At 34.0% G+C, this 20008-nt stretch overlaps 1 protein-coding gene across 1 annotated transcript in view; it reads right to left on the reverse strand.

Annotated features, from left to right (window-relative positions):
- The window catches only part of CC2D2B (coiled-coil and C2 domain containing 2B), a 47936-nt gene that overhangs the window by 7127 nt on the left and 20801 nt on the right, over positions 1-20008 (reverse strand). The window contains exons 15-20 of the mRNA XM_070945500.1: positions 19905-20008; positions 19232-19435; positions 18882-18971; positions 12083-12196; positions 9827-9961; positions 8239-8361 (exon numbers count right to left, since the gene is read on the reverse strand). The exon at positions 19905-20008 is cut by the window's right edge and continues 79 nt beyond it. Of these exons, the coding sequence (XP_070801601.1) occupies positions 8239-8361; positions 9827-9961; positions 12083-12196; positions 18882-18971; positions 19232-19435; positions 19905-20008 (770 nt within the window). The remainder of the gene's footprint in view (positions 1-8238; positions 8362-9826; positions 9962-12082; positions 12197-18881; positions 18972-19231; positions 19436-19904) is intronic.

Here is a 20008-nt window from a genome sequence, read left to right on the forward strand (position 1 = left end):
CCGGTCCAAACTGGGAGCAACCCACCATTGGTTGTGTCTTGTTGTCTTGGTGTGCAGTGCTCTATAGCATCATTTTGAGGTTAGGAGTTGAAACAATTTATGTGCAGGATATATTTGTTAAATTTAACTGTTGCCCAACTCACAGTCAAGTAACTCTGGGCTGCTTACAATGTCAAAGTAATATAAAGTATTTAAACATTAAAATATTAAAAAAAATGACTATTAAAATATTCTGATGCTGTGATTTAGGCACAAACATGTTAAATCCTAACATTCCATTCATTTCATTCCAGTCTCTCTCTCAGAAGTTATAATCAGTTGTATCTTCTCCACTGATTAGACAGTATTTGAGGGATATGAAAAATAGATTTTCTGACTTCCGGCGGTGACGTCAGCGTGCAAGGAACGAGGGGAACGAGGCTCCGTCCCCGAAGTTCCAAATTTCTTGAATTGGAAGCCGTTTTTGGCACTATCGACCACGGAGAGGTCGATAGAAAAAGGAGGACTCTCTAGGACCTCGGAGTGACAGCAATCACCCCGAAGGTTCAGAGAAAAACCTCCTAATTCCAACCGGGAAAAAACCAGCCATTTTGGCTGGCCGGAGCGCTGTCAACCGATAAGCGTGGAAGCGAAGATTGCAGAGAGAAACATCGGTAATTGGACTAAATCATCTGAAAAGTGAAGGTATATTTATAAAGATTTAAAGACTTAAAACATTGGCGAAAAGAGGACTCCTAAAAGCGGCGGTAAGATCGCCAGGCAAGCGGCGAGAGACAGTGATCGGAGCGGAACTAACACTCACAGTGACAGCGCAGATTTGACTGGCGAAAGGACGAGAGACGGAAGGAAAGGACTACAAGCAAGCGGTGGATTATAATTTTATTAATAACTTGTTTTGATTCAACAAGAACAAAGACTATTTGAGAAAGTGATAGTAGAAAGTGAATCTTAAGAATTAAGACTCTTTAAGACTGTTGCGGGCAAAAGGAAATCAGTTGAACGGAGTGGAAGGTGGACTGAGGATCGAGGACTTGGTGAAGGAGGTTTTCTTTTCTTCTTTTTTTTTTTTTTACTTGGTATCCAGCAGTAATAATAAATCCAAACCACAGATAAAGGACTTGTAATAAGACATTGGACACATTGATGCTGTTGGCAGAGGAGTTATAACTTGCTACAAATCGGAACAATTACCTTACTGTTTCAACGGAAGTTATTGTAACAGAACTGTGAAAGCTGGGCGAACTGAAGGCGAACTGAAGAACAAGGGAAGAAGGAAAGGAAGTAATTCTAATTGGTCTGAAAGTGATTTAATGGAGAACTTTTATCATTAATTATCAAAGATAGTTATTTTATTTATATCATAAAATCCAACTATAGTTTAATTAACTTTGTCTAAAGAATACTAACACCAACTTTGAAGTTAATATAATATATATCAATTGATTTAAGATTAATCTTTTTTTTTTTTTCTTTCCCTTCTTTATTATTCTATGGTTCCCCACCCCACTGAAATAAGATAATAGATTTTATAGTAATACATTGGTTAAGAGAATTATATTGGGTATTGATTGGAAATTTAGATATTAACATAGACATTGTAAAGAGACTGTTATAGATAATATTAAGGAATAATAAGGAATAATAACTGTGATGATTAATATAAGTACTACATATTGGCAACTGTGATATAACTTAAATATATATAGAATCTAATAGAATATTTTATATGATTTATAGGGAATCTTAGACTACATAGGCTTATTACATAAAGGTATATATGAATTGTTTAGGCTTGAAGTGAATTTAAGTATTGGGAATAAGTATGATCATTAATGTGATTCAGTATTAATATAAATTGGCATTTAAATATTGACGATATTATACTGCTTAGGAATAAGAATAGGAAAATGAATTGCTAAAACATTGTATTTCCCCTTAACCCCACTGAATTAATCAATTTGACTTCTATATAACGATATTTCAAATACCCCCAATCAGTGTATGAAAATTTGGAAAAAAATAATACAAAAAACGATGGCAACATCCTCAATAACAATAACTAAACAAGGGAAAAAACCAGCACCCACACAATCTTCACCTGCACAACAAAAAACCATAGACACGATGTTAACTACAGACAAGGATAAAGCTGCTACTGCACACAACATACAGAATATACAATCTATATTGGCTATGATTCAGGAGGGGATGAATAAGACCCAAGAAACAATTGCGAATAACCATGAAGAAACAAAAAAGAATCATGAGGAACTGAAATTAGAAGTAGGACAAATAAACGACAATATAAAAAAAATGGACGATAAGATTGAAAGAATACAACAAAACATAGTTAAAAACGAAGAACGAATTCAAAATATGGAAGCCAAAATGGTCCAATCGGAGAAGAAGATGGATAACATCGAACAAAATCAAATGGAGGTAAACAGAGAACTTGAAGAATCAATTACCCATTTAGAATTAGAAAAGGCATCTTTCTTTTTACGGTTTCAAAATATTGCAGAAACAAAGGGAGAAGATCTAAGAGACCTGATGACAGAGATATTAGTTGAGGCTTCCCGAAAGGAAAAAAACGATATTAGTAGGGAAATCGACGAAATTTATAGAGTGCATACGAATTATGCCCGTAGGCACAAACTACCTGGAGAAATACATGTCAGATTTGCACGTAAAACTGTAAAAGAAGAGATTTATACACTAATGAGAGAGGAGAAACCATGCTACAAAGGGAAAGAAATAATAACTTTAAAACAAGTTCCAAGAAGAATAAGAGAATATAGGAAAAACTACAATTTTTTGACAACCCTACTGAACCAACATAAAATAATGTTCCGCTGGCTAGTGCCAGAGGGAATTCTAATATCCTGGGATGACAAAAAATATAAAATTGATACGATAGAGAAGGCACAAGAATTTTTGGACACACATTTCATAATAGAAGAAGAACAGGAAACTAGGTGTGACTCAGATAATACAAATCAGGACCACCCCACGGGGGAAACAAAAAAAGGAAAGGAAGAAAAGGAGTCTAGGGAAAGGGAGAAGATTGAAAGAGAAGGGGCTAGGGGGAAAACACAAATGGTAACAAGAAACACAAGTAAACTCAAACTAACAAAGGGAAACTAAAGGAAATGGGACAAGAGTTGAAATTAATTTCAATTAACATAAATGGCCTTAATTTACCAACCAAAAGAACACATACCTTTAAAAAACTTCAAAAATTAGATACAGACATTATCAATTTACAAGAAGTACATATTAAAAAACAACACAAACAATTATTAGAAAACAGAAAACTTGGATCATTATTTACCTCACTATCAGACCAAAAAAAAAGAGGCATTGCAATATACATTAAAAACCATATTCAGGCAAAACAAATTTACACAGACGGAGATGGTAGGATATTAATGGTCAACATCAAGACGGAGGCCCGAAATATGCTACTAGTATCAATATACGCTCCAAACGGGAACCAAAAAGAATACTTCAAAAGGCTACACGACAAAATTAAAGAATTAGACTACGAACACATATGTATAATAGGGGACTATAACGCAATTGTAGATATGGACTATGACTACCAAAGTAACAAAAATAACAAATCTAAGAAAAAGACACTACCGGACACTTTTAGGGACATGACTCAAGAGTTACAATTGAAAGATGCCTGGAGAGAATTGAATAAAACCAAAAAACAGTATACATATTATTCAAATCCCCATCAGTCTTGGTCCAGACTAGACATGGCCTGGATGACGGCAGAACTAAGAGAAAGCATAAAAGAAATTGAAATCACACCGAACATATGGGCGGACCACAGTCCTATAACAATAGTCTGGAAAGGCCGGCTAAAGAGAGGAAGATGGATGATGGATAGAGAAATTATCCAAGACAAAGAATACATAGAGATGATAAAGAAAGAGATGGAGATATTTTTCCAAATAAACAAAAAGGAACATACATCATTACAAATTCTATGGGATGCCACAAAAGCATATATAAGAGGATTAACAATTTCATTCAAGGTGAAGAAAAACAGAGAGAAACAGCAAAGAAGGAATAACCTAATGACTGAGCTCGGGAAACAAGAAGCAGAATTACAGAATAGACCAGATGGGAAAGAGATTAAGGAAAAAATAAACCATATCAAACATGAAATAAATTTAATAACAACAACAGAAATAGCTAGGAAGATCAGAATGGCAAAGCAAAACCAATTTGAATTCGCTAATAAAACAGGACGTTGGTTGGCATATAAATTAAAGAAAGAAAAGGAGAAAAGACTAATACACCAACTACAAGACGAACAAGGGCAACTACAGCATATGAATGAGGCAAAAAAGCGAATTGTAAGGAATTTCTATCAGGAACTATATACGCAGGAAGAAATCCAATTGGAGAAAGTAAAAGAATATATAAACAAAGCCAATATCCAAGAAATAAAAGAAACTCAAAGAGAACTCTTGAACAGACCAATATCGATGTTAGAATTAATCGAAGCGAAGAAGAAGCAGAACAACAATAAAACACCAGGCCCAGATGGTATCCCGGCAGAATTCTACAAAATCGAGAATCAGCCAATGGATGACATTCTATTACAAGTCCTGAACGAAGCGATTTTAGAAGCTAAAATTCCTAAATCATGGATAGAGACAATCATTACACTGATACCTAAAGAAGACTCAGACCTAACTCAAACTAAAAATTACAGACCCATATCACTTCTAAACGCAGACTATAAATTATTTACATCGATCATGGCTCAGAGAATGAAGAGAATTATTGTGAACTATATCCATCCAGACCAAAATGGTTTTATTCCAAATAGGCAAATTAACAAGAACACAAGAACAATAATTAATATACTGGAATATTATGAGCAAAAATCAGATGAAAAGATGGCCTTACTCTTCCTCGACGCACAGAAAGCCTTCGACAATCTTAACTGGGGGTTCTTAATATTGCAACTAGAAAAAATGGGAACTGGCGAGAAATTTCTTAATATGATCAAAACAATATATTCAGATCAAATTGCAAGAATATGGATAAATGGAGAGACAACAGACCAATTTAAAATATCCAAAGGAGTGAGACAAGGATGCCCCCTCTCTCCTATACTATACATATTAGCACTAGAGCCCCTATTGAACGAAATTAGGAATGACAATGAAATAAAAGGATTAAGAACCAAAAACCAGGAATATAAACTACAAGCATTCGCGGATGACGTAGTATTTATATTAGAGCAACCGATACATTCAGGATTGAATTTATTAAGGAAGATAGAACAATATGGCGAAGTGGCAGGTTTGAAAATTAATAGACAAAAAACTAAATTACTAACTAAAAATTTGACAAAACCCCAGGAGGAAGAGCTGGAAGAGGCGTTAGGAATACAAACAACAACCAAAATAAAATATTTAGGAATTTGGCTCACCAATAAAGTATCATCATTAAAAGAAGATAACTACATTAAATTGCTTAAACAGATACAGAAGGACTTAGAGACATGGAGTAAATTAAAATTATCATTATTAGGCAAAATTGCTTCAATTAAAATGACTATTTTACCAAAAATGTTATATTTATTCAGAACAATACCGATAAATCCGGGGAAAACATATTTTAAAGATCTCGATAAAATGATATCCAAATATATATGGCAGGGGAAGAGAGCCAGGATTAAATTGAAACACCTGCAAGATACCAAAGAAAGAGGCGGCCTGGGATTGCCAGATTGGCAAACCTATTACATTGCAACAGCCCTAACTTGGATCAAGGATTGGATGACACTCAAAGACAAACGAATATTAGCTCTAGAAGGATTCGATCTGTTCAAAGGTTGGCACGCATTCCTATGGGAGGAAAAGCCCAGACAGCATGAGCACTTTAGGAGACACTACATTAGAGGAGCACTGGCAAAAATCTGGATTGAAATAAGAAGGAAACATTATGATAAAATTCCAAGATGGATATCAACCATGGAAGCACAAATCTACCCGAACACAATGGATATGAATAAAATGAAGACCTACGACGAATTGCTGAACACAGAGGGAGATATAAAAACAACAGAGGAATTGAGACAACAGGGCACGGACATTGATTGGTGGACGTATTTACAGATAAAATCAAGATATAAAAGCGATATGAAAAAATTTGGAATCCAAAAAGAAAGAAATGAATTAGACAAAATCATAATGCAATCAGATGATAAACTAATAACTAAAATATACAATTATTTGCTTAAATACAAACTGGAAGAAGAGGTGGTGAAGGAAAATATGATTATTTGGGCTAAAAATTTTGGATATAATATTAATCTAGAAAAATGGGAAAAAATGTGGAAAGTCAATACTAAACTGACAATGTCCGTGCCCTATAAGGAAAATACATATAAGATGTTTTACAGATGGCATCTCCCCCCTGCACGGCTGGCAAAGATGTTCCCCAACACTAATCAGAACTGCTGGAAATGCAAAACACAGAAGGGGACTTACTACCACATGTGGTGGTCATGTCCAAAAGTTAAAAAATTTTGGAAAACAATTCAAAGTCAGTTGGAAGAAATCACCACCCAAAAAGTACCCCTCAGACCGGAAACATACTTATTAGGAATACTCACAAAAGATTATAAAAAAGAGATACAATACCTAATCATACACATCCTAACCGCTGCCAGAATCGCCTTTGCACAGATGTGGAAATTGGAAAATACGCCAACAGAGGAAAAAGTAATACAAAAAACAATGGAATGTGCGGAAATGGATAAACTGACCAAAGAAATTCAGGGAAAAGAAGACTCAGACTATTACCTAATTTGGCAAAAATGGTATAACTGGTTAGGAAAAAAGGACACGAATTAAGGAAATACCATCCAACTATATCCAAATACAGAAATAAAATGAAATATCATTATATAAATACTGATATATGATGAAGTATAATATGTACAGATATATTGATATATAATTACCGAGGTAACTCTACTTCAAAGCTCAAGTCCCAGGACTTGATTTTATTGTATAGTTAGTTTATGTATAGTTTGTTTAAATGTCTGTGTTTGTCTGTGTATGTTGGATTATAATAAAAATTTATAAAAAAAATAAAAAAAAAAAAAAAAAAAGAAAAATAGATTTTCTAGGCTGCTGCTATTAAACCCTCCTATCAGCCTGAGGTTATTTGAGTTAATAATGTAACATAATACTCTTGCAGTTGCAGTTTGAGGAGTTGCTGCTGCTAGGAGCAAGGCCTCTCCTCAAGCAGAATGAAAGAAGGAGGGTAGAAACAGGTCTCCCGTTCTCATGCTGAGAATTAGCATGAGTTGGAGAGCAAGATGGTTTCCCAAGCTTGTTTGCAGCTCACATAAATAGCATCTAATGGAAATGCCCCTTAACTTATCTCAGTCGTATACTTTTTCTCCAATGGAACTGGTAAGAAATAATAAGAGTTTATTTCACACTGTATTGATTTTGTATTTTGTTCCTAGGTAACTTGACATTTTCCCATTTTCAGCCTGTAATCTTACACCTTTCACTAACAAATAAATAAACCCTATTTTAATATTAGAGCACTGTGTAGGTATAGGCATCTCACAGGCTTTCTCCAAACTTCATGCTCTTGTTTTACTGTATTCTGGTTTTACTGTATTCAAGAAGATAAACAGCAGAACTGTTCCACATTTGGCTAAAATATAGATAAATAAGCAACAAAGGCAGTAAAACTGATAAGAAAACCTTGGATGTGATTAGATATACTATGTGCTTTCCCAAATCAGAAAATCTGTTCTTGTCCCAGACTTTAGGTGGCCAGCACTTGTTTTACTATAGCTAAGTTCTTCTTGTCAAAAATGCATATTGTCCAAAATCTGTGCTAAATGTGTTTCTAAAGGTGCTAAAAAATGACATACTGTAGCTGGCCATACCTGTCATTTGCATTTCTAGAAGCAGCAGTATGATGCACAAAGTTATAGAGAGAACATTACCATTAGGATAGATAAAGATGGAATATTTCATTAAATGGTAAACAAATTTATCTCTCTTACCCTGAATTGGAGTGGCTAGCAATATCATAATACTAATTTCTTAGTCTACATTCCTTACATCTATCTCTTTCCACAGACATTCTTTTTTTTAAGGAAAGTATTCCCCCACACATACCTCAAATGTAAAAATTCAATTGTGAATTATAATTTGTAGATACTGAAATGTTTCTTACTTGCACAGTTTGTGTTTTTGAATTCTGGAAATTGTATGGAAGTAATTGTTTCCAAAAACTTTCCTTTGAAATGTCAAAACTGGTGCACATTGGTGAATTGTTTTGTTGGATGTTAAACCAGACCTATAAAATGTTATTTTAAAAATGACTTACAAAATATATTTATTTTTATATTTTTATAAAACTAACTCTGTCTAAAAACATAAGCTTAATATGTTAAATCATGATTTTAAAATAATAGAACATTTTTGATTTGCCACATTTTTAATTTGTAAGAAATTATCAAGAAAGTTGTAATTTGAGTTCATATCTTTATAAGAGGTCTAAAAACATAGATTTCTTATTCTTCCTATATTAATTTATATTCATTATACTCTGTTTCACTTATAGAGTGAATTTATTCCTTCACAAGGTACAAACCTCTTGGTGTTATCTCATTCAATAGTTTTCCTTGCACATAAATGCAGTTGTAATTTATAATTTAAATCTATACATTTTACTAATATCAGCAATATATATAGAAATAAAATAGGAAAAAATTATTTCAGTTTAACGGCATCATATTCAGAAAGAGTAACTTACATATTTTAAAAAAAGAATAGTAACTTTCAAATTTTAGCTATATTAGAAAATAGTTTTTATTTGCTCAAGAGTATTGCTAATTCTTCCCATGTACACAAGTATTGTTTATTTTTGAGTCCTCTGTGAGTTTCTTATGTTGAGACATTAAAACACATGTCGTATAAAATAGATAATTAAAATGTGTGCTTCTTGTTCAATCTTTCTTCTGAATAAAAGTAACTATAAAACCCTAATTTTATACGACATACAAGAAAGTGATTAATCCTTTTCTCCCTATTTTCTCATTTAAAATTTGTTTCAGAAATTTTTGTTTGTAGTAATATCAATTCAAGAGGTTTGGCATTAGAGAATAATGCTGGGGGAAAATTCTTCCAACTGGGACCTTCTAAAAGAAAATGTACAAGTTTGTCATGTTTTGGAAGAATTTACTTTATAATATTTGTTCAATGTAACCAAGACTGACTTCTAACAATAGAAGGCTAGATCTCCTTAGCCAATGGTGTGATGCAAAAATGGTTTTCTGATTCTCAGATTTTCATTATGTACTGTACATTCCATGTTGTACTTTATATACACATTCCATCATAGAGCAATAACAAAGTTTTTAAGATTGCAAAATACAGAAAGCTTTTATCTTATATCTGCCATTTTCTAAATTTAATTATTTTTGGTGACAACAAACAAGTACTTGAGCTACAAATCTTCACACTTGACAAAAGCTTAGAGAAATGAAACTCTTCCAGCTAAAGCAAGAGAGCATAGAAACAGCTGAACATGTTTGGAGGTTGAATGGAGAGAGCTATCCAAGAAATTTTTAATTAGAAACAATGGGATAGCAGTCTGCTTACATTAGATTTTTTAAAATTACAAAGGTATCAGAAATGTTCAATATAACTCATCTATCCCCCCCCATCACATTAATTATAATACTATAATCATGGAATGTCCAACTACTTGGATACATTAGGATTATATATACATTATCAACCCATTTTATTATACTTACATTTTCCCAACTGATTAAGCAATCAACACTCTGTAGGGGGCAAAATGCATCAAACTGCTTATAGCAGTGACCGCTCAGAGGATTCCACAGAAAATATTCTCCATTTTCTTGTGTTGCAGCATAAGCTACTTTCCCCTATTAGCAAAATGTTTATTCATTCCAAATCCAAAATAAATAATTTTATACTTAATTATATTTTCTAATTAATAAATTATTCATGTAGCATTATTCTGACAAAAAATCCTTACATACATTAATATAAATATTTGATTTAAGTTTTAGAATGAGAACACTGACATATGTAAGGTAGAAAGAGAAACACTTATAGCTCTCCAAATATTAATTCCAACACACAACAAACTATTATGGTGCAGTTTCATTTCTGGTTTCCCATCTTTGGCCATTCTAGTTCAAGATTATTGTATGAAATTATTTCTCTTTGCTATTGAAACAGGAGGCATATGAAATAACGTGATCTGAAATAAGCCTTAATATCTATGATGGACTTTTCTTAAATCTGAAATTAAATAAAAAGAATCAACTGAATGTGTAAATCAGTGTAAACTGAAATCGTGTTGGTACAATATGCATGCAAGTAATTGTTCCATCAACTATTTTGGGCAAATTATTTTTTAAAACTGCAGCAAATATATAATTGTTATTCAACTTCCCAAATGTATTCTTTTTTTCTATGCAACTGTTTCCAGTACAACACTTCTGTGCACTATTTCTTTTTATTATAGTGTAATATTATTAAACATTAGAGTATAAAATACAAATGAAAATAATGGGAAAATGGGAAGGACGAAAAAGAGAAATAAAGAGGTGTAGGATAAATAGGCAAAAAGAAAAAAGCATTAACTTTTCAGCACAGTAGAATGAACATAGTAACATTCATCTCAATTTTTTACTTTGCATACTCAGTATATACTACTAGCCATTTCTATAAGGAAGAAAATTTGTCTAATCAGTAAATCCCAATCGTGCTAGTGACAGAAAATGATGTTGACATGGCCCAATACTGGATGAATGTCATTTAGTTTTAATTCTATTCATTATACATACTTTTTACAGGTGCTATATTTCTTTGAGTTATTTTATACCCATTTTACTTGCTCAGTGTTGAATGTTAAAGAAAGGTAGAGGTTTCCCCTGTCCAGCCATGTTTGACTCTAGGAGACAGTGCTCATCTCCATTTCTTAGCCAAGGGAGACAGCATTGTCTGACTATATTTCCGTGTATATATGGCCAACACGACTATATGCCGAGGCATACAGAACGCTGTTACTTTCCCACCAAAGTGTTACCTATTAATCTACTTGCATTTCAGAGGTGGGTTTCAGCAGGTTCTGACCAGTTCTGGAGAACCGGTAGCAGAAATTTTGAGTATTTTGGAGAACCAGTAGTAAAAATTCTGACTGGCTCTGCCCCCATCTATTCTCTTCCTCCCGAGTCCCAGCTGATTGGGATGAAATGGGGATTTTGCAGTAACCTTTCCCTGGAGTGGGGAGGGAATGGATTTTACAGTATCCTTTCCCTGCCATGCCTACCAAGCCACGCCCACCAAGCCATGCCATGGCCATACAGCCACACCCACAGAACCGGTAGTAAAAAAATTTGAAACCCACCACTGTTGCATTTGCCTTCTTTTGAACTGTTAGGTGGGCAGGAGCTGGGGCAAGTGACGGAGGCTCACCCCATCGTGCAGCACTATATCTATAATTTGAAGATACTTCTGACACAAATAAAGTAAAAAGTAAATCCCAAAGTCAAAGTTTCATTTTCCTGCATCTCAAGCATAAAATCCTTAAGCGATTTCCAGATAGAAACAAAGTTGGATGTATTCTTCTCTTTGATTAAAGCGGTTAATTTGGCGAACTCCACTAGTTCCATCAGTTTCTCTAATCATTCTTCCATTGTGGAAGTTAATTAATTAATTAATTTCCATTTTGGCTTTGTGCACTACCCCTGAGCAAGAAGCACTGCATAGTCACATACGCTAGTGAATACTAATAAATACTGTGACATCAAGACCAATTCAGTTTTCAGATCAGATCGTTTTGTTTGAAAAGAAACTCATGAAAGCATCTTTAAAACCATCCATGGCTTAAGTTGCTTGATTTAACATATGTGCTAATGCTTTTCTTCATATAAGAATCTCAATCTGCTTTACAATTTCACTCATTGTGTAGTTTAGAATATCCGGGAAGCATAGTTTTAATTATTTTGCTAATTCAAAAATTATTTTGCTCTTACTTCTAACACAGATGTTCCTAACAACACCCAGGCTTTTTTCCCAAGGTACAGAAGATAATTACACAGAAGCACTGCATGTTCTTCTTTATTGCCAACACCCAATTCGATGCAATGCTAGAAAAAAAAACAGATGTTACTTTTCTTTAAAAAGGTAAGTTCATCTTAATACATAATAACAATATAATGTCACTATGAATAGCAGAGTGTTATTATTATGAAAAAGTTTAGAAGCAGCAAGATATTTCAGGTAGCCATACATTATTGAAAAAGTTTTAAAAAATTATACCGCCTCAGTTCCGTAAGTTAATTGTTTCTTCTATATTTCGAGATTCAGAAGCTGAAAGGAGTTTAAAATAGGTATATAATAAGCATTTGTTGAGATCACATCAGGAGGAGCTGAAGTTGTTTAATCAAGTATCGGTAATGAATGAATCTCCCTCCATTAATTATTCTAGCACCTTCTTAGCAATCTGGTAAAGAAGTTGCTATAAAATAAGGTCAAGCAATGATATCATACAGGTATCGACCTTGGTGTTAAAGTGTGAAAATAATTATTTACAACTGGTCTTCACACTTATGACCATGACTATAACAAACAATGTTCTTGCGGTCACGTGATCAAAATTCAGGCATTTACCTGGAAGTTACTAAAACAGAATTTACAAAATCATTTGTTAAATTTACGCTGTTTATGCAGTTCAATTCATGAAGTGAGTGACTGAGCAGCTTGCCTCTGTTGCTTGCTTGCTTGCAGACAAACAATAAATAATATATGCACAGAAGACAGGACTACTGCGAAATACTGATATAAAATATCAATATATGTGAACACTTCATGTTTAAATTCTAGGCTTTTTCTAGAATTGGATCTGACTTTATCTTGTTGTTCAACAAATTGCATATTGAGTACTTCCCCCAATCTGGTATTAGATGGAGATTACTCTTTCCAATATTTACCCAAATTCATTATTTATGAACATTACTAAAACGCTGGTGAATAATTTAAGCACGGAGGAAAGAACTCAAGGGAGAAAGCTTTGAATTGCATCTAATATGCAAAAAAAAAAAAAAACATGATAATGAAGTAGTTAGATTGGCATGTGTGAATTCATCTGGAGGACTGTCAAAAGTAAAGAAATCTTTGGTCTGTAGGCTGCCAGGAAGATATGGAGTCCTTAATCCTAAACTATCTTTAGCTGATAAATTGATTCCATTTTTTTCCCCAAATGCAGTACTGATCTCCAATCTCTATTCTTAGGAATAATGAAAAATATTGAACAGGATCCTACATATACTTGATACAAAAGAACTCGTTGGTGGCCTGCAACAAGTATACAATGTTTGTGCGACTTTCCAGAGATATCTTGAAGAAACGTTGGAAACACTTTGGAGAGAACAAATCTAGAGTATAACTATCCTTTTGGTTGCAAAGCACTTCCTGATCTATTACTGAGCACCCTCACTGATGCATCAATTATTTATAAATCTATATTGGTAGGTGGCTGGCATTATGCCTATTGTTTTTCATATTACACAATATTTTTAGTGAGTAAGGCACTGTGTCTTTATTGAAAACTTCCATTTTACTGCTGCTTAAATTGTCTCCTTTGCAAAACTGCAAATGCTTTATTTTTGAAAGTTCTATATCCTGGCCATTTACAAAGGATGTCTTTAAAAATTCTAACAAAGAAAGAAATGAAGATTTTGAACTAAAAGTCATATTCAGAATAAACTGGATATATTTGAACTAGCATCAGCCACAAAAGCTGAATCTTGGCTCATTTATTATCCATTGTCAAAACTAAGGGTGATCAAAGGCCTTTTCTTTGCTTAGATCTAGGGTCAAGATTAACAAAGCACTATTGAGAAAACCTTGGATGAGAAGTGAAAAGTCTTCAAGGAAAAACTTGCCTTTTGAAAAAGCACCTTTGGGATATTGAGAAAATCCTTATAACCACAACAGAAGCCTCATATACCATTCTAATAACTGCCTCTCTTTCAAGATCCCCAAATTCTTTTATGACAACCTTATTTTTGGATACAATATTGAAAATGGGTAATACTGATATAATTGTTTCCCAACAATTATGGGAAAGAGATTCCCAACTGAATTTTGTGTAAGAAGAAATAATATTCCCTTTTGGTTGAAAAATTAAAACAGAAAAAAACTCCCTTTCAATGGGATAAATTTTTACTTTCAAACAGCAAAGAATCAGATTTGGCTGTTCAAAAGGCAAGGGATGTTTTCAGAAAGATATAAAGAAGAATTTGAGGAAACAGAAATAGAAATCATAGAATTTCAGTCACAACAGATGCAATGTATCTATGTATTTTATTTTGTGCCTGTTCACCGCCCTGAGTCCTTCGGGAGTAGGGCGGTATATAAATTTAATAAAAACAAACAAAACAAAAACAAACAAACAATGGGAATTGGAAAAAGATGATACTGAAATAGGTACTACAGATTTGGAGTTTTCTAACTTTTTTAACTAATTATGGATTACAATTGTTTTACACGGAATATAAATGAAGCAAATGCTCCTCAGAAAAGAAAAAAAATATTACTTGGAAAAATTAAAGCAATTTGCCCAGAAGAGAATCGTAACAATAAAAAGGATATAAAATATTTGACCTATAAAACTTTGGATGAAGAATTTATTTCAGCAGATATTAAAAAGAGAAATGGAGTTGCTTTGTCCATTAATCCTCAACTAAACAAACAATTTGTATTAACTGATTAACATGGCAGGTTTGTTGAAGTAGAACTTATATAACATTAAAATAATAATACTGGGATTTATGCCCCAAATAAAGATATATAACTTATCTTCATTCATAGATTAATGGAGTGGTTTTCCTCCAACAGGATAAGACTTCTAAAAAAATATTAAATTATTGAGGATAAATTACCATATTTTTAAGAATTTGATGGACAATTGTGGTTGGTTGATGTATGGAGAAGAAAGAAACATAGTTTTACAAAGTACAGTTATTTTTTAGAAAGACACAAATGTTTTTCAAGAACAGATATGATTTACCCCTCAGGTGATTTGACTGTTAAAATTTCATAAACCTTAATAGATCTTATCAAAGAGTTTTTCAGATCATAACTCTGATTTATAAAAGAAAATTCTTTTTCTTTCATATAGAAGGAGATGGACAGTACAGAAATGTGAAATATAAATGAATATACAAAAATTAAATGTTTTTGCAGAAAGATTGCTGAGGACTGCAAAAACAAATTAATTTTAAAAAAATTAAATAAAGGTACGGATTTGAGAATTCACTTGGGATGCAAGTAAAATCTTTATTAGAGCTTATTTGATAAATATAATTCTGAATTTAAGAAGAGGCAAGAGTGCAAAATATTTTGTATGACAGAAAAAGAAAATAATAATTAAGGATTGTTGATGTTAACAATAAGAGAAATGGAAATAGAATTAAACTACACAAAGTAGTTTACACAAAATAAACCAGGGAGTCGGCTGGTTTATAAATCGTGAAGAAAAAGCGAAAAGAATATTGAAACTACAAGAGAGAGATACCATATTAACAGATAATGTTTCCATACAAATATTTATAGAATAATATTATTATATAATATCTGTATAAATACAAATATTTATAATAATATTCTATAAATATTTGTTTTTTTACAGATATTATATAATAATATTATTCTAACTGTTATTCAGGACATGATATTCCAATGGAGAAAATATATGAATATCTTTGAAAATAAAATTTACCCTGGATCCCTGAAGAACAAAGGCAAATGATGAATCCATTATAATGATAACGAATTTTTCAAAAGCAATTAAAAAGAGTAAACCTTGAAAGCTGCTTGGATCAGATGGTCTATCAAGTTTGTATTATAAGTTCTTTGAGAATGAATTTTTACGACGTTTACAAAATATGATAATTTTTATTCTATTTATTTTATTTATTTATTTATTTATTAAATTTTTTATACCGCCCCCTCTCCCGAAGGACTCGGGGCGGTGAACAGCCAGAATTAAAAACACACAATACAAATATTAAAATACATTAAAACGAAATTAAATTATCTTTGGCTTCTCCAATTTAAAACCCCTTACCCATAAAATTCCCCAATTAAAAAAAAATTTTAACCCAGCCCGGCTTGCTGAAATAAAAAAGTCTTCAGGGCCCGGCGGAAGGTCTGGAGGACCGGGATTAGTCGTATCCCTGGGGGTAGCTCGTTCCAGAGGGCGGGTGCCCCCACAGAGAAGGCTCTTCCCCGGGGGGTCACCAGCCAACATTGCCTGACAGACGGCACCCTGAGGAGGCCCTCTCTGTGGGAGCGTGTTGGCCGGTGGGAGGTTATCGGAGGCAGAAGGTGGTCTCATAAGTAACCGGGTCCTAAGCCATGGAGCGCTTTGAAGATGAGAACCAACACCTTGAAGCGCACTCGGAAGACCACCGGAAGCCAATGCAGCTCGCGCAGGAGAGGTGTCACGTGGGAGCGCCATATCGCCCCCATAAGTACCCGCGCAGTCGCATTCTGCACCAGTTGGAGCCTCCGAGTGCTCCTCAAGGGGAGCCCCATGTAGAGAGCGTTGCAGTAGTTGAGGCGGGAAGTGACGAGGGCATGAGTGACCGTGCATAGGGAGTCCCGATCCAGAAAGGGGCACAACTGGCGTATCAGGCGAACCTGATAGAAAGCCCCCCTTGCCACGGCCGTCATATGCTCTTCTAAAGACAGCCATGCGTCCAGGAGGACACCCAAGTTACGCGCCCTCTCCGTGGGGGCCAATGTCTCACCCCCAATAGTCAGCGATGGCACCAGCTGACTATATCGGGATGCCGGCAGCCACAGCCACTCAGTCTTGGAGGGATTGAGTCGGAGCCTGTTCCTCCCCATCCAGACCCGTATGGCCTCCAGTCACCAGGACATCACTTCAAGGGCATCGTTGGGGTGGTCTGGGGTGGAGATGTACAGCTGGGTGTCATCAGCGTACAGATGGCACTGCACCCCAAAACCACGGATGATCTCGCCCAGCGGCTTCACATAAATGTTGAGCAGGAGAGGCGAGAGGACCGACCCTTGTGGCACCCCACAAACCAAGTGCCTTGAGGTCGACCTCTGCCCTCCAGCCAACACAGACTGCGACCGGTCGGAGAGATAGGAGGAGAACCACTCTACAGGAAGGGAAGAGAAGAAAGATGCCAGAGACTTGGAAAGAGCTAATATAACAGTTATACCTAAAAAGGGACAAGATTTGACTTCAGTAAGAAATTACAAATCGATCTTTATTGAATAATGACTATGTTTTTTTAGGATGATTTAAGTTGAGGATTGAAAATAATTTTGCAAGATTTTATTTATGAGGATCAATGTGAGTTTTTACCTAGAAGACAGTTGAAAGATAATGTTAAAACCACGTTGGACATATTGAAATATTTGGATGTATTTACTGAAAAACAAGAAAAAACAGGAATAGATGGATGGAAGAATTACTTCAAGCAATTGATTAAAATTCCATCTCCTTTCTAAAATAAATACTTGATAGGAATTTTGTGCTGGGAAGAAAGCTATGCAGAGAATGACAAAGCAATTACTAGAAATATAGTATTTTGTGATCTGTGAGGAAGTAATTTGAAGCCTTGTTTTTAATTATAATTTTTCTAATCAAATAAGGTTTGGCATAGAGGAACTTTAATATGCTTCCTATAATGAGGTGTGAAGTCCAGATGGTTATCTTTGCTAAATTTCCAGAAACTTCTACCCTCTCTGGGGAGGGATGTCGGCTCTCTGCTATTAAGCAGAGAAAAGAAAGAAATAATATTTTAATGTCAGATGGGAAAAATACCCTGACGCTGGGAGAACTTGATTCCATAGCCAATTATTTTTTTCCGCTCTTCTGGGTTTGGATGGATTCTTCCTCATCTGAGAACCTTCTGGGCTTTCTTGCTCCTCAGCACTAGATATAGTGCACACAAAGCTTTAAAGAACTTGTTCTTTATCAAACAAGAAAAATGGGTTTAAGGATAAAAAGCAGACTAACAAGATAGAGGTAGGTGGTAACTGTATGAAACATAAGAGGAAAAGCTAGTGAGCTATGGGTAATATATCCTATCTCAGAGTAAGACAGAAACAAATCTGGAAACAGAATGCTCTCTATTAGGGAGTCAGTTTCTACTACTTTTTATATTATTGTGTATCAGAGTAAGTGAGAACAATTTATAAGAATATCCTCCCCTCTGCAGGAAAACACATTCCCAGTATTTTATAATTCAACTATTTTTTGTAAACTGATAAAGCAGCATGACATTTAAGGCTTTCACTAGATCACAAGTACCACATCACTAAATAATTTTTTTCTTTTCCTAGGTCCACTCTAGGCTCAAACTGTTTTTTTAAATAATTCAGCAGATTACTCAAATTTAGAGTTAAATTCAGAATAGAACAAACAATGCTACAATTAACAAAATTAACAATCAACAAAATCAAAATTATTTGCCAGTCTATATAAAAAATAACACATTATTAAAATCTCATCAAACAATTATGAGATGAGGTAGTGGCAGCAAATGCATCAGTTTTAATTTTTAATATGATAAATATTTATAAATATAATCTATATAAAGAAAAACTCTTTTGGGGTCCTCCACAATTTTTAAAAGTGGGAAGAGGTCCTAAGGGGAAAAAGTATAAGAACCACGCATTTATATCTCACTTCCATATAACTACTTCAGAGGCTATCAATGCAAATTACATAAAAATAAAACCAATTTTTAAAAATCAGCAGAGCAGTATTACTACAAAATTTGGCAGTACCTCTGATGTCATCCACACATCAACATCATTATTTTCATCCACTGCATCTGCTATACAAGGAATTAAAGATACAAATCGTGATATAAGGTCCTAGAAAATAAATAAGATGAAATCTAGTCAGCAGGAAATCAAATCAGCAAATCCAACTGATTTGTTTTATTTGGAATTACAATATCCATCAATTATTTATTTATTCATTGTATTATACTTTTTACATTTGTTAAGAAATATATAAAAAAAGTTCTAATTGGCACACCAGAAAAATCTAGAGAGAAATAATAATTTGAAATGCCTCAAAGTCATATTTAATGAAATCAGAAAGTTTTTATTTAATAATAAATCATACTCACAGAAGTTGAATTGGGATCTTTTGGATACATATCTAGCAATAGTTGTGGTGGATTCAAAGGGCTAATGTACTTCGTTACTAAAATATTCCTTCCCTGATTGTTAAAAACTGAGGTCATTATTCTTCTCCTTGGAAACACTGCTTTCCATGTTTGCTTAAAAATATATGCTCTTTGCAATAGTGTTTCTGCTTCATGATCTGCAAACTAAAGACATATTCAGAATTAAGTCTCAATTTACAACCACTTAACAACCATTTGAAGTTATGATGAACCCTCCCTACAACCTCATTTCAAAGTTACAATGGCCATACGTACCCTCACAGTCACATGATTAAATTTTGGGTGCTTGGCTAACTTTACAGCCATTTGAAGCAGCTCAATATTTTTTGTGAGCTTTCTGGCATTAACTTCCAGTTTCCAGCAAAAAAAATGCTCATTGGGTAAAATAGATTTGTTTAACAACCAGTTTTTGCTAAATGACTGCCATAAAAATGTAAAATAAATCAGGCCCAGTCACATATTGCTTCAACTTACAACCACAATGCCTTATGACCATAACTTTGGTTTTAACTTTGGTCATAAATTGAGGACTATCCATGTATTGTACTTTATAATTGGAAAAAATATTTTAAAATTATCTTATATATCAAACAAGATAATTACAAATGCCTACCGTATCTAGTTCTAAATTATTTTCAGCAGAGGATAACTGAGGTTCAATTGTGGCAAAGATGGTTAAAAAGCTATATTCTTTCAGGTTCTGCCCCAAACATTCTT

This window comes from Pituophis catenifer, unplaced genomic scaffold (genome assembly GCF_029215685.1).
Source record: "Pituophis catenifer annectens isolate HBS135680 unplaced genomic scaffold, rPitCat1.0.hap2 SCAF_6, whole genome shotgun sequence".
NCBI lineage: Eukaryota > Metazoa > Chordata > Lepidosauria > Squamata > Colubridae > Pituophis > Pituophis catenifer.